The 12,251-nt window shown below is 44.9% G+C and overlaps 1 protein-coding gene across 11 annotated transcripts in view; it reads right to left on the reverse strand.

Moving 5' to 3' along the window:
• The window catches only part of CAST (calpastatin), a 62,388-nt gene extending 52,882 nt beyond the window's left edge, over nt 1-9,506 (reverse strand). For 4 of the 11 annotated variants that reach the window (XM_061364631.1, XM_061364630.1, XM_061364624.1 and 1 more), the window contains exons 1-2: nt 9,389-9,505; nt 4,101-4,166 (exon numbers count right to left, since the gene is read on the reverse strand). In XM_061364631.1, the coding sequence (XP_061220615.1) occupies nt 4,101-4,166; nt 9,389-9,430 (108 nt within the window). In that variant the 5' untranslated portion in view covers nt 9,431-9,505. Of the gene's footprint in view, nt 1-4,100; nt 4,167-9,059; nt 9,146-9,388 lie in introns of those variants that run through there. The other 7 variants (XM_061364635.1, XM_061364628.1, XM_061364625.1 and 4 more) reach the window with 4 other exon arrangements.
• Between the last annotated feature and the right edge of the window lie 2,745 nt (nt 9,507-12,251).

The following is a 12,251-nucleotide window of genomic DNA, read 5'->3' on the forward strand; positions in this document are numbered from 1 at the left end:
TGAGGTCAGAGCAAAGAATCAGCTCCAAAAGGGCAGTGATGCTTCAGTGCCAATTACCACCATCATCTTTTCAAACTAAAGAATATATTTCCTGTTAAGAATAATGAGATCAGCTAGCAATATGTATTTTGTCTACACTGCTGTAAACCATGAACCAAAATGGCAGGATGCATTAAGGAGGGTCTTGTTACATACCATAGCTGGTAAAACATGGCCCCACTCTAAGCTCGGGCTTCAAATTCCTAGAATATATGAGTCTGTCTTCCTTTTAATACCACATTTTTATGTTCAGATGCCAACAATTCACAGGCTAGTTTTTTAGACTGATATAGAAGCTCTCCTCAGTTTTTCCCTCTATGACAGTAAAAAGAGGATAGGTCTTTCCAGGGAAGGAAAAGGAAATTTCCTATTCCATATACTTTGCAATAGCATACTGCAAACATGTTGACTCAGAACCACAGTGTCAAAACACAGTGAGAAAACAGGCCGATATGCAAAAACAGCAGCACATCACTTACTTATACTGGACTCAGGTGCATCCCAGCTGCAAACATGCAGCAACTTCAAGTGCCTGAGCAACCCACCAATTCCAACAACAGTTTTTTCTGCTAACATCTACCAGACACACATCCACAAGGAATTAAAAGGTGTCTTTAAAGCTGATTTAGATCAAGAAGTCTCCTATTCTTCTTAGAATGTGAATTCAACAAATGTAAGGTTCTGACAACCAAGACATTATATCCTTGTGACTGGAACCTTTGTCCTTGAGCAATGACTAATACAATCATAACACACACACACTTTCATGGTCAACTACGCTGATAAAGAAGTGTGTACCTTCTTTTGATTACATATTCTAGCACACCTGCAGTTTCCAACTTTGTCCCTCCAGCAAATCTTTCGCTTCTATCTACAAGACACCAGGTATACATACACATTCAGTTGCTCATCATTGGACTAACAGATTATGTGTATTTCAACCTAAAGCTGACCATTCCCATGGCAAGTAGATCCCCCAGTCTGTCTAGACGTGCTTGAGTAGCACCAGTGAAACGAGGCAAGGCAGTATGAGTGTCTTTCCTTTGCTAACAGGTAATGAAGATCAATCTTTCCAAGAGCAACATGGCCCTATGAAGCAGGATTATCACAGTCCTAGCCCTTCTGAAACCCTTCTCTCTTGTTCTAGATGCAATGCACTGAGTATTAATGCAACCAAAGGGCTTCCAGGTAACTGCCACAGGCTACTCTGAAGGATCAGGGTTAAAGTAAAAAGAGTATATTAAACTTAAGGCCACATCTTAATTTTGTTATCAGAAATTAAACAGACTAAATTTAGTATTCTAGAAGGAAGAGTTGGAACCCTAATACTACATTAAACTTCACGTTTCCAGCCATTGAGCAGAAGAGGTGAGAGCTGGACCCTTGGGAAGAGCGGCAGTTAAGGACTGTGTGCATCCTTTACTTTCCAGGCTGTGCAGCCATTCAGCAGAACAGAGGTTGCTGGAAACTGCTACTGAACTCACCTGCTGCCTGTCTCTTCCAGCCAGTCAGTACGCTCTAGCTGTGCAACACCCTCCAGTGTAGTAGAACAGAGTGGATTTTAGAAGCTGCATTTTCAAGTGAGGAGTAAACACAAACTGCAGCTGCCAGCCGTGTTACCAGTACCATGCAGAAAGGGAGGCCTGTTCCATGATTTGGATGGAAAGGCTCACTGCCTCTGAGCTTAGAGGATGCCGTTTATTACACACTGGGTGGACCAGCCTGGTACTTGGTGACCTGATTTCTTTTCTGTCCTACTGAGCAGTTGGATGACCTTAAATGAGTCAAATCCAGCTCTATGCTTCAGCACCTCCCATTCCTCACATTTTATCTGACTCATTCAGGTAATATGTCCAGTCTCCTTTGTACAACACTGGAAGATCTAAGGATGAAAGGACTGTGTGATAGTCAAGCAATAAGCTACTGGAAACAAAAAGTAAATCCCCACTATGATTTTATGTAATTCCAAAATTATGGTGTTATTAAACAGATTACCTTCACACTGGTAACTCCTAACTCTTTTAAAGCATTATTTTATTTTATCATATTATGATGCTAGAAATGGAAAAATGTAATGGAACCATTAAATCTCCTCCACACCTCTGTCCAAGTACATGTCTTACCAAGCAGGTTTTCATTTATGGTAAGCCTGCTGGGTTTTTTCAATCTACTTTTAAGTCTCAAAGAATTAAAGGCTTTAGAAGTCCATTCTACGCCTTACTCATTTTGAGCTCTCCTTGATGATGCAGCTAATTAGCATCTCCCACTCAGTATATACCCAAAGAATCAGAGGAACAAAGTCATTTATTGTTATTTTTAGCTACACAATGAGTATACAGGCTTTCACAGTTTTCCCTTCAATATGAATATGAATTCTTCAAAGACCTTCACGTTTCTTTGTCATTTTTATAATGCATTACCAAACCTTTTCTTGTAGGGAGGTGAACAAACTCAATATGCTAGACAGGGTTGTGTACAGGTATCTACAGATATATCATAAATTTCTGCTTCAAAAAGCAGGTGTAACTTCTGACTTTTAGACAGATATGACATTGAAGACTCTTAGGAAAGCTGTACAAAGATTTTAATTGCTATCTCAACTGCTTAAAAAAAAAAAATCAGAGTCCTTTGGAGGTGGATGTGAACCCAGATGGACCTGAAGCTGTTCTGTGGGCCTAAGGAAAAGCGATTTGATCTACTTTCCCTTTTAAGCATTGTAAAGTGAATGAGGAACAAGTCAAATACAAAAATAAATTCACAAGAGGAAGCACAAATACAGGATTCCAAGGACTCAAAAAGCAAAGCCTTCTTTTTCTAGGTAGAAATAGTGTTCCCAGTGAAAGGTCAGAAGCAGTAACTACACAACCCAAACTATGGGCTTCAACTCCCAGCCTTCCAAGAATTTGGCATTAAACTTAGCACGCATAAAAGAACAATGCTATTTAAGCAGTAATTAAAACTGTCCAGAGAGGAACGGAGGAACATGTTCCCAGGCTGGACAAGCCTTCCTTGGTATTTGGACAGGAAAGAAAGGTAATTGCTTTAATCATCCACTTCAGAGGATGGCAGTAAAAGCATTCACTGGCCTTGATTTCCACTGCAGTTAAAGGCACCACAGCTTAAACAAAGTTACTTTTCCACACAGCTTCTGCTGTGCATACAGTACCAGGCACGCCTGTTTCTAGCTTCACTGTGTCAGTGACTGACATTTGAAGCCAACATGTAGACAATTAGTAACAGGCATAGGTACAAATTCTTCCCTTTCCGTATCTAATGTTAGCCTTCCTCAGGGAAGGTCTGCTCCTGCTTGCAACAGAAGAGATCCTTGGGGAACTAATTATCAGTACCAGGATTCACATTTGATTTGGACACCTCCTCTTTGTAATACCAGCCTGACTCACTAGCACACAAGGACCTACCTCCCAGTGGCTAAGAGGGAGACAGCTGACCTTTCCAAGTACTGTTCCTAACACTGCCTGCAACCCATATTGCTTCTGACTGTAAAATTGCTTCTATAAACCCAGTGTTATAACCCAGCAGGGACTCTTGAACCAGTTCCTGAGGAGGCAGGACAAATAAATATATTTTCTAAAATACAACATGGCCTACATATTTACAAGCATGTCAGGAAATGGCACAGACATCTGTGCAACATCTACATATGAATTTGGATTTGTATCTTTGGAAGAAAAGCCAGGACACAGATAAGGTGGAAAGCGTCACAGTGCACTTGCTTCATCCCTACTTCTGGACAACTGAAAAACTGGGATCATGAGATGCATCCCACAGTGTACCTGCACTGCAGAACAGACATACCTACCAAGATCATTCCCATCAATACAAATGTGAAGTATTTGTGAAAGGATCAACAGAACAAAAAAATATTTTCAGCAGGCTGCTCAGCAGCACAAGACAGAACTATACATTCCTGGAAGGAATGAGTGACTACAGTCACCAGTTAATTACCTGAAAACTACCACTTTGCTGTCAAAACACAAAAACCTGTATGAGGGGAAATTCACTACCAATGATTCTTAGCATGTTCAAATACTTGAATTTACCTCTGCTACACCTGCTTCTTTCTCTCCTGATTTGGAAGAAGCTCCACTTGCCTTGTTGTCACCATGCTGTTAAACAGAGAAAATAAATGCATAGTTATTAAGATCTTACAGTATACCTTCTATGTAGAGAAATCCCCAAACATCTTAGTGCATGTATGATGCCTTTCACCTACCACAATACGACAGAAGAGAACACCGTAAGTTTTCCTTCTCACTAATGGACAGGGTTTCTAAATGACCTGCTGGATATCTTCAAGCAAAATTACAGTCATAAAGTCATGCCAGGGCAGTAAATGTAACATGACTGCTCCTGTGACAAGTTCTGGAAGATATTAAGCGTATCACTCATTCCTCACCAGCACAGCACTCTTCAATACTGGATTTAGAAACACTGTCAGTCCCACCAGCCTCAGCAGAAACTGAACATCTTTGAGAGAGACCAACATGATATACGCTATCATGAGCACTCCAACACCTGCTTGGACATATTAGGATGCTCATTATGCCCGGTCTTCTTTAGCTGGAAGAAAGCTGTTACTATTAGCTCCAGAATTTTGCTGCTGATATGCAAGAACTACATGCTGTAGCAGTGTAGGCACAGGTACACATTAGGAAATACAGTTCTTCTATATCTCCCAAACCTCCTTCATCTTGCATCCCCTCCAGGACTTTAAACCTCTGCTTTCATCCAACCTTATGTGCAATCCCATCTGCTGCCCAAGTGCAGCAGTGTACAGAAGGACAGAGTTTGTTCAGCATGCACACTGGCATCCAGCACATGTTTTACTCTCTGCATCTCTGGTGAGTGGTGAATATGGCCCCTCAGAAAACCTTTTTCAAATGCAAATTGTTTAATCTTTAGAATAGTAAAAACCAAAACATTTTACCATGAATACAAAAGTCGCTGTTATCTAATAGCTAGTGTTAACTTTCAAAAGCAACTGAGACATCTGGGAATGAGGATTCATGTCCAGTTTGTTTTGTTAAGTAAACAGAGGACATTATTTGAGACTCATTTATTCCCTTCCGTTTCAACAACTGAGCAGCAGGAGGTAAAGTCTGCTAACCCACTAATGTAATGAGTTTGTACAGATTTTTCTTTACATGGCTACAGGTAGAAAGTAATGATCCATGTATGACTGCACTATCTTCAACAGGAACATGTTCAAGCACATCAGCAGACACGCTAGGAAAATACTATAGCTGAACAAACAAGACAGGCTAAAAAAAAAACTAGCATGTGTCTAATCTGTTTCCACTATTTTGGTCTACGACAACATTTTCAAAAATTGTTTTAGACAACCTCTAAAAATTCAAGTTTTTAAAATTAGTTTGGGCATGAGTAAGATGCTTGACAAGTTTAAAAACTGAAAATACTATTCTCATATTCCAATTGTGCCTCTTCAGAGGAAGAACAATCCTTGTAGGTTGTTGTTTAATATAAGAGATGAAGTGACTCAGTGTCCTGTAATAGCACTTTCAGTATAGACACAATTAGCCCCATTATCTGCACTTTTTACTGATACAATAAAAGCACACACCACATACATACCTCTGAAAGCAAAGACAATAAGTGTGTTCTCGCTTACAAAGTGGTAAGTCCAGAGCCATCACTGCTACACACTCAGGAGCCACAGCTCCTGCCCAGCAAAACTTTGTTGTGTGGACCAGCTCTCTTCCTAAACAGATACCCTTGCCACAAAGTGCTACCTAGATTCAGCTACTAAAACAAGCATGCCTTTCTGCACATATCTTATTGCTTTTATTAATTTGCTTCTTCAACTTTGGGCATAGCTTTAAAAGCAGCAACACCATTTAAAGCTTAGATTTTTTTTTTCTTTTGCTAAAACAACTCATAGAATGCAGGAGTCTTGCTTACCTCCTACAGAGTGTGCCTACAGAGGCTTTTACCAGGGCCAAATCTGGTGTTATTCTTTCTCCCTAATCCATCTCCTTGTCTGCACACCAAGAAAACCCATACCAGACAGGACCACAGCATCAACAGGGCCTCCAGTCTCAAGACTACAAAGAGGAAGATAACACTGTGTCCCAGCGAGTCACAGACAGAGCTCGGAGTGTGCCCTCTTAGGCGCCAAGACTTCTGTGTTTGCCTGCCTCAGCGTCCACTTTCCCATCGTCAACTTGACAGCTAGGCACAGCCGTCCATGCTGCCTGCAGAGGGCAGTACAAGGGGGCTAGCAGCATTCCCTCAACCAGGGTATCAAAGCCATGTCCCAGGACCCCAGCGCAGCTTCACTGGCCAGAGAGGAAAAGGGATGGACCAGGACAATGGCCACAACTTTACTACCCCTAAATTCAAGTGAGAGAGAGATTAAATGCATGCTGTCTTCCCTGTAGAAGGCTGTGCCAAGTAATGCCTACAACAATGCGGCTGTGACTTAAAGGCCAAATACTGTTCATCACATATGGCCCGACCAACTATCTAATAAGTTGGAGTCACGCACTGTGTGTACATTCAGCACTGATACTCTCTGAATTTGGATAATAAAACAGCCTATGAAAATATTACCTCACTTTAAAGTCTGCCATCCTGAGGAGGTAACCTGGGAATGCAATTTCCTAATACACCTTCTGAGAAGACCACGCTGGTTCCCTGAACAGCTGATGCTGACAAAAAGAGACCCTGTTTCAAAAATGCCTCTCAGCAGCTCTTTTCTGCTCTGTATTTCCAAGCTTTGAACCTTCGACTGAAAAAAAAAAAATAGTAATAAAAGCAAATCAATCAATCTGCTTAGCAAGAGACTAGGCAAGCTCAGGTTTTCCAGGACAGTATGCACCCATCACTCTTTTACATTCTCAAGTAGATGACAGAGTTGATTTTTCCTTTGGGCACTCTTTTTTCCACTCATCTTTCCTTACATTGCCAAAGAAATATATCCGTAACAAGGCAGAGGACAGGAGAAGCTCAAGGTCTGTCACACAGACAGTGGGCATACAGTTGAAGGTACATTTCTAGTTCAACTAAGGAGTTAACAACAATTCCTTACAGTTGCTAAGTTGGCCCAAAATACTTTCCACCTTTACTAACTAAAACTGAAACACGTAAACCCACTCATAATCACATGTTCAGAAAATACAAAGAAGTATATGAACCAGAACATTTATCCTAAGTAATTCATCCTATTCAACAGTGCACAAAAATGTCATGACACTATTGTTTTATAGACACAACTTTAACTTCTTATTCAAAGAGCATTCATAAACTAAAAAGAAACTGGCTGCGGTGAAAAGCACAGGGCAAAATTCTAAAAAACTGAACACATGACTACATTCTCAGCCCAAGCGTACACAAATCAGACCTCAACTAAAGGTCTTGCATCAAGAAATTCCTACTAAGCCCCAGGAGCCCCATAAGCATAAGTGAACTTTTGGTTCAAAGCCATTGAGCAGCATCTCAGAGGACTGCAGTGACAACATGCTCAGTCACTGGGTGAGAAGGGAAGCCGCCTTGCAAGTCTCTCAAATTAAGTCAACCAACTTTGCACTGCAGATATTAAAGGAAATGTATCATTTCATGCAGAGAGGAATCTAACCTATTGTTTTCAGTTGAAACTGAGAATGCAGCAGAGATCGTTGATGCTGCTCAGGAGACTGCCAAATGGGAAGAGGTGCCAGGGGAATTACAATCAAGCAATGTAAAGAATGGAAAGGTGAAACCTAGATTCTTATTACAGCCATCCTGTTCTGTTTTAAATACATAAGCCAGTAAAAACCTTGGTAGAGAGACCAGTGAATCTTTTTTTGTGCCTGTTCCTCTCTCTCACCTTTTCTGCTTTTCTTACTCATCCTTTAGGAAGGTCTCCCAGGCAGAAACTGTCCTGTGCACTGGGCCAGAGCAGGCTGCAGTCCCACACGAAGGCCTGCAGGTGCTATTCTGGTGCCAAAACTGTGACCATGGGTTTACAACAGAGCATGTGGGTCAGTGGTTTCCTTACCTGATCACAGATAGTAGCACACTGTCTCAGCATCTTTTTGTACATTGGATTCAGTGACCCAGGACAACTGAGGCCTTTAACATTCATGTCATCACTTAACGCAGCAATTCCCAAACATTCCTCCTTGTAACTTGGTGTCCTCCCCCACACTATCACTGATTTGACTTGACACAACACACGATACTCAAAAACATTTCAGAACACCTATCCAAGCTACTTACAGCAATTTAAAAGTACAGTTATAAATCTAACAGATACCATTTACCTGATTATATATTCAGGATTTACATAATGGGTTTTTTCTGAAACCCACCTTACACAGTGCATACTTTCCATGAAACTTTAACAGAACACAAACTTTTCTTTCACTACTCTGTAGAGAGACCAACTCTTTCCACATATGACTAATAAACTATAAAGAAGACTTTCAAGAGTAATTGCAGGTTTATAATAACTAACGACCTAAATCCAGCCAAACCACGTGGAGCTATCAGACAGCTGTGGTTCACTCAGGGAGAATCTAGCAAGCGACAATTCCTGGCAACTCCACTACCTACCTGCAGTTAAGAATATGCTCCTGAGAACACACTATGGGGGTTTTTCCAAAGCAGAAACAATCCCATAAAAATTCTGCCTTATGCCACACATCGCTAAGTTTTGACCGAGGGGTGCAGTTTTCGTCAGCTAGGAAGCTCTGCCTTACTTCATAAGATGTCAGAAACTGCCAAATCCCTGATTTTTCAGTGTCAGTTATCCGCGGCGGGATGACGGAAATACATTCAGAGTACACCACGTTCTCATCTGACCTGAAATTCTACCGTACGAACGCTTTCGGGGAAAAAAAAAAAAAAAAAAAAAAAAAAAAAGAAAAGCAGCGCTGATGTACCTCCTGTTACCGTAAAATCCTTTCCTAAGCCTTAAAGACAGACAGGGGCCGCCGCCCCCTTCTTTCCCCGGGGGTGGCCCAGGCTCCCCGGCCGTCCCACCGCACCCCTGCATTTACCGTGGCGTACCACCACCGCGCGAAAGCCATGACGCTGCCCTCTGCTCGCTGCTCCCTGCCGCCCGGCCCGGCCCAGCTCAGCTCGGCTTGGCTCGGCTCGGCTCATCAAGGCGTGGGCCGCACCCCGCCCCACCAGCCGCCTCCACCCCAGGGCGGCACCGCCGCGGCTGCAGCCTCCCACTGCCGAGCCCCACGGCACCAGGGCGGCGCCCGCGGCCACGCCGAGCCAGTGGGGCAGCTCGGGCAGCGCCCGCGGGGTTCGCCACTGCCATCCCCACAGCGCCCCGGGGGCTACAGCAACCCGCCCCGCCGGATGAGCCCCACCTTACCGCGGCGGGGGGCGGCTGCCTCCCCGTCCCGGGCTGAGACATAGCGGCGGGACGCCCTGCCGCCTGCCCCGGTGCGGCTCCGAGCCCCAGAGAAGCGAGGGTCCGCCGGCGAATCAAAGGGGAGCGACCGATCTAGGCCCTCGGCGGTTCCAGTCCCACAGCTTTCTGGGGCGGTGGCGGATCCTCCCCTTCCTGCCGGGACCGGAGGGGGCGCGGGAGGAAGAGGGCTGAGGTTCGCGGCGGTGGCTTGGGTGGGGAGAAAGCAGCGGGCGTGCCCCTGACTCCGAAGGGCCGGGGCAGGGCAACGCTAACCCGAACCTGAAGTGGCTTTTCTTGAGCAGAGGAGGTCTGTGGGCGAGGGGGGAAAGGGGCATTCTTTTCTTTAGCTGCGAAAGACTTTACCATTGGAAGAGCGTTGGGTATGGACACCCGACCCTCAGCTGGAGCTGAGTCAGCTCGTGGCAGAGATCCTGCCTCCACGGCTTCTCCCTAAGTGGAGCCGGGCGGTGGGTGTGTGTGCGTGCTCTGTCATCCCGGCTCCTCTGCCAGAGCCCCGGCCTGAACCCACGCTAAAGGAAGGGAATATCTTCACACCTTCCTGCAAAACCATGCCCTTGGTTTTGAACATCCTGTGGGTTGCTGTGGTGGTAATGTTCATGTTTAGGGGATTTAGCATAGCCAGGGTTGCTAAACGTAAAGGCTTTCCAGGTCTGATGTTTATCTGAGAGAGACGCAGATGTCTCTGTCCATGTAAGTGTACACAAATGAGCTGTGTGGGGTGTAGTGACAGCTCTTCCAAACTACTTCCAAACTACTGCATAGTCAGAGCTGAAAGAATCATAGTATCATAGAATGGTTTGTGTTAGAAGGGACCTTAAAGCCCATCCAATTCAACACCCTGCCATGGACAGGGGCACTTCCCACTAGAGTAGGTTGCTCCAAGCCTTGTCCAACCTGGCCTTGAACACTGCCAGGCATGGGACAGCCACAGCTTCTCTGAGCACCCTCACAGGGAAGAACTTCTGCCTAAGAGCTCATCTGAGTCTTCCCTCTGGCAGGTTAAAGCCATTCCCCCTTTGTCCTGTCCCTACAGGCCCTTGTCCAAAGCCCCTCTCCAGGTTTCCTGCAGCCCCTTTAGGCACTGGAGCTGCTCTAAGGTCTCCCCTTAAGGATCTGTATTTTCTCCAGGCTGAACCAGCCCAGCTCTCTCAGCCTGTCTCCAGAGCAGAGCTGCTCCAGCCCTCACAGTATGTCTGTGGCCTCCTCTGGACTCATCCAACAGCTCCACATCCCTCTTGTGTTGTTGCCCCAGAGCTGGACACAGGACTGCGGGGAGGGTCTCCCCAGGGCATAGCAGAGGGACAGAATCCCCTCCCTGATCTGCTTCTCAGGCTCTGGGGATGCAGCCCAGCACACAGGAGATCTGGGCTTAAGCGTGCACTGAAGCTGGGTCATAGGAAGCTCCTCATCAACCAACACCCCCAAGTCCTTCTCAGGAAGGAAGGTGAAGCACATCCAAGCCACCATGACCAAAACCTGGAAAATGCTCTCTGAGCAGGAATGGTGCAGTTCTGAGCCTGGTTTGGCCAAGCCTCCTGTTCATGCAGATATGTAGCTGGAATGAAAAGTTCGTTGCTTAAAGAAACGAAATGTGACTGAGGTGGCATGGCAAATATTCTTGAAGCATTATGGCAAGAATGATGAATTGTAAGTCAACCTCCAGTGAAAGAGGTTCAAAATGCAATAGATGACTTGCTGCCTGTAGGTACTTAAACACAGGTCGCATGCAGGAATTGGCACAGTTCATCAGTTTTGTCCTGCCCAGGTCTTGTTTATGCTCAGTTTAAGTAAAATAAATGCTCAGTTTAAGTAAAATAAAAAGATGTTTTGGTTGTTCTGTGCTAGGGAATCCCAAGTTTAGGTTGGTTGGGTGGAAAAGCAGTTGGATGAGCTGTATTACTCTGAAGAGGTAACAGCAGCAGTGCATCCTGCACACGAGCTTGGGTGAGGAGGCTATCAGCAGAAGGAAGCAGAAGTGTCTGAGCCTTCAGCGAGTGCTCACCACCTAAGCAGCTACTCCCTGCTTCCTGTGGGGAAGAGGCAAGAGGGCAAGCCACTTAGTGGAAAGTCTGTAAAGCCAATCAGTGCTTGTGCATTCTCCTGTCAGACAGAAAGAAGGCAAGTGGACCCATTGAGGCCTTGGGGATTGGCTTTAATCTCCAGAGATGAAGGATGCTTCAGATGTGTCATATGCCTAAAGCAGTCGCTGCCTTTCCTTGTGATTAGCTACGTGCAGATTTGCAGCTAGTCTCTGAAGTATTCCAGCCTGTGACGTGGCTAGGGTTTTCATTCCACTTGATGGGTCACCTGCCTAAAACTTTCAGTACTCAGCCTTTCCCTGAGCTCTGCATTGTGTCCGTCTGTGGAAGTGTAAAGCAGTTACATGTGACCATCTTACAAGGATGTGCATCTAGGCAAGTTGCTCTGGAAGAGACCAAGGCAAGGGCCGTATTTAATGCACAGCTTTCACGCAGGGCTCTTGTGTGCTTTTTTATCTGCAGTCACTCTGACAGGTCTAACAGATTTTACTGCATTCCTCAGCTGCAGGCAGCAGGCCCGCCCTGCTAAGACAGTGCTGCAGGAAGCCTCCAGCAAGCTTTACTGTGCTCATTACTACGTGCCTGATGACCAGCAACTGGAGCTGACAGTAGCTGAAACTGGAGTTCACAGTAATGAGGCAGTAGTACATGAAATCCTTGGTGATGTCAGTCTGTATCATGCTTGGCCAATGTTGAGGGTTCTGCTGATCCAGATGCACATTGTCAATTCTAAGCTCTCCTAGTAGGAAGTTAGATGATGAATT

The sequence above is a fragment of the Neopsephotus bourkii genome, unplaced genomic scaffold, assembly GCF_033783945.1.
Source record: "Neopsephotus bourkii isolate Nb327-2 ecotype Australia unplaced genomic scaffold, CSIRO-AGI_Nbou_v1 NB_1244, whole genome shotgun sequence".
Lineage (NCBI taxonomy): Eukaryota > Metazoa > Chordata > Aves > Psittaciformes > Psittacidae > Neopsephotus > Neopsephotus bourkii.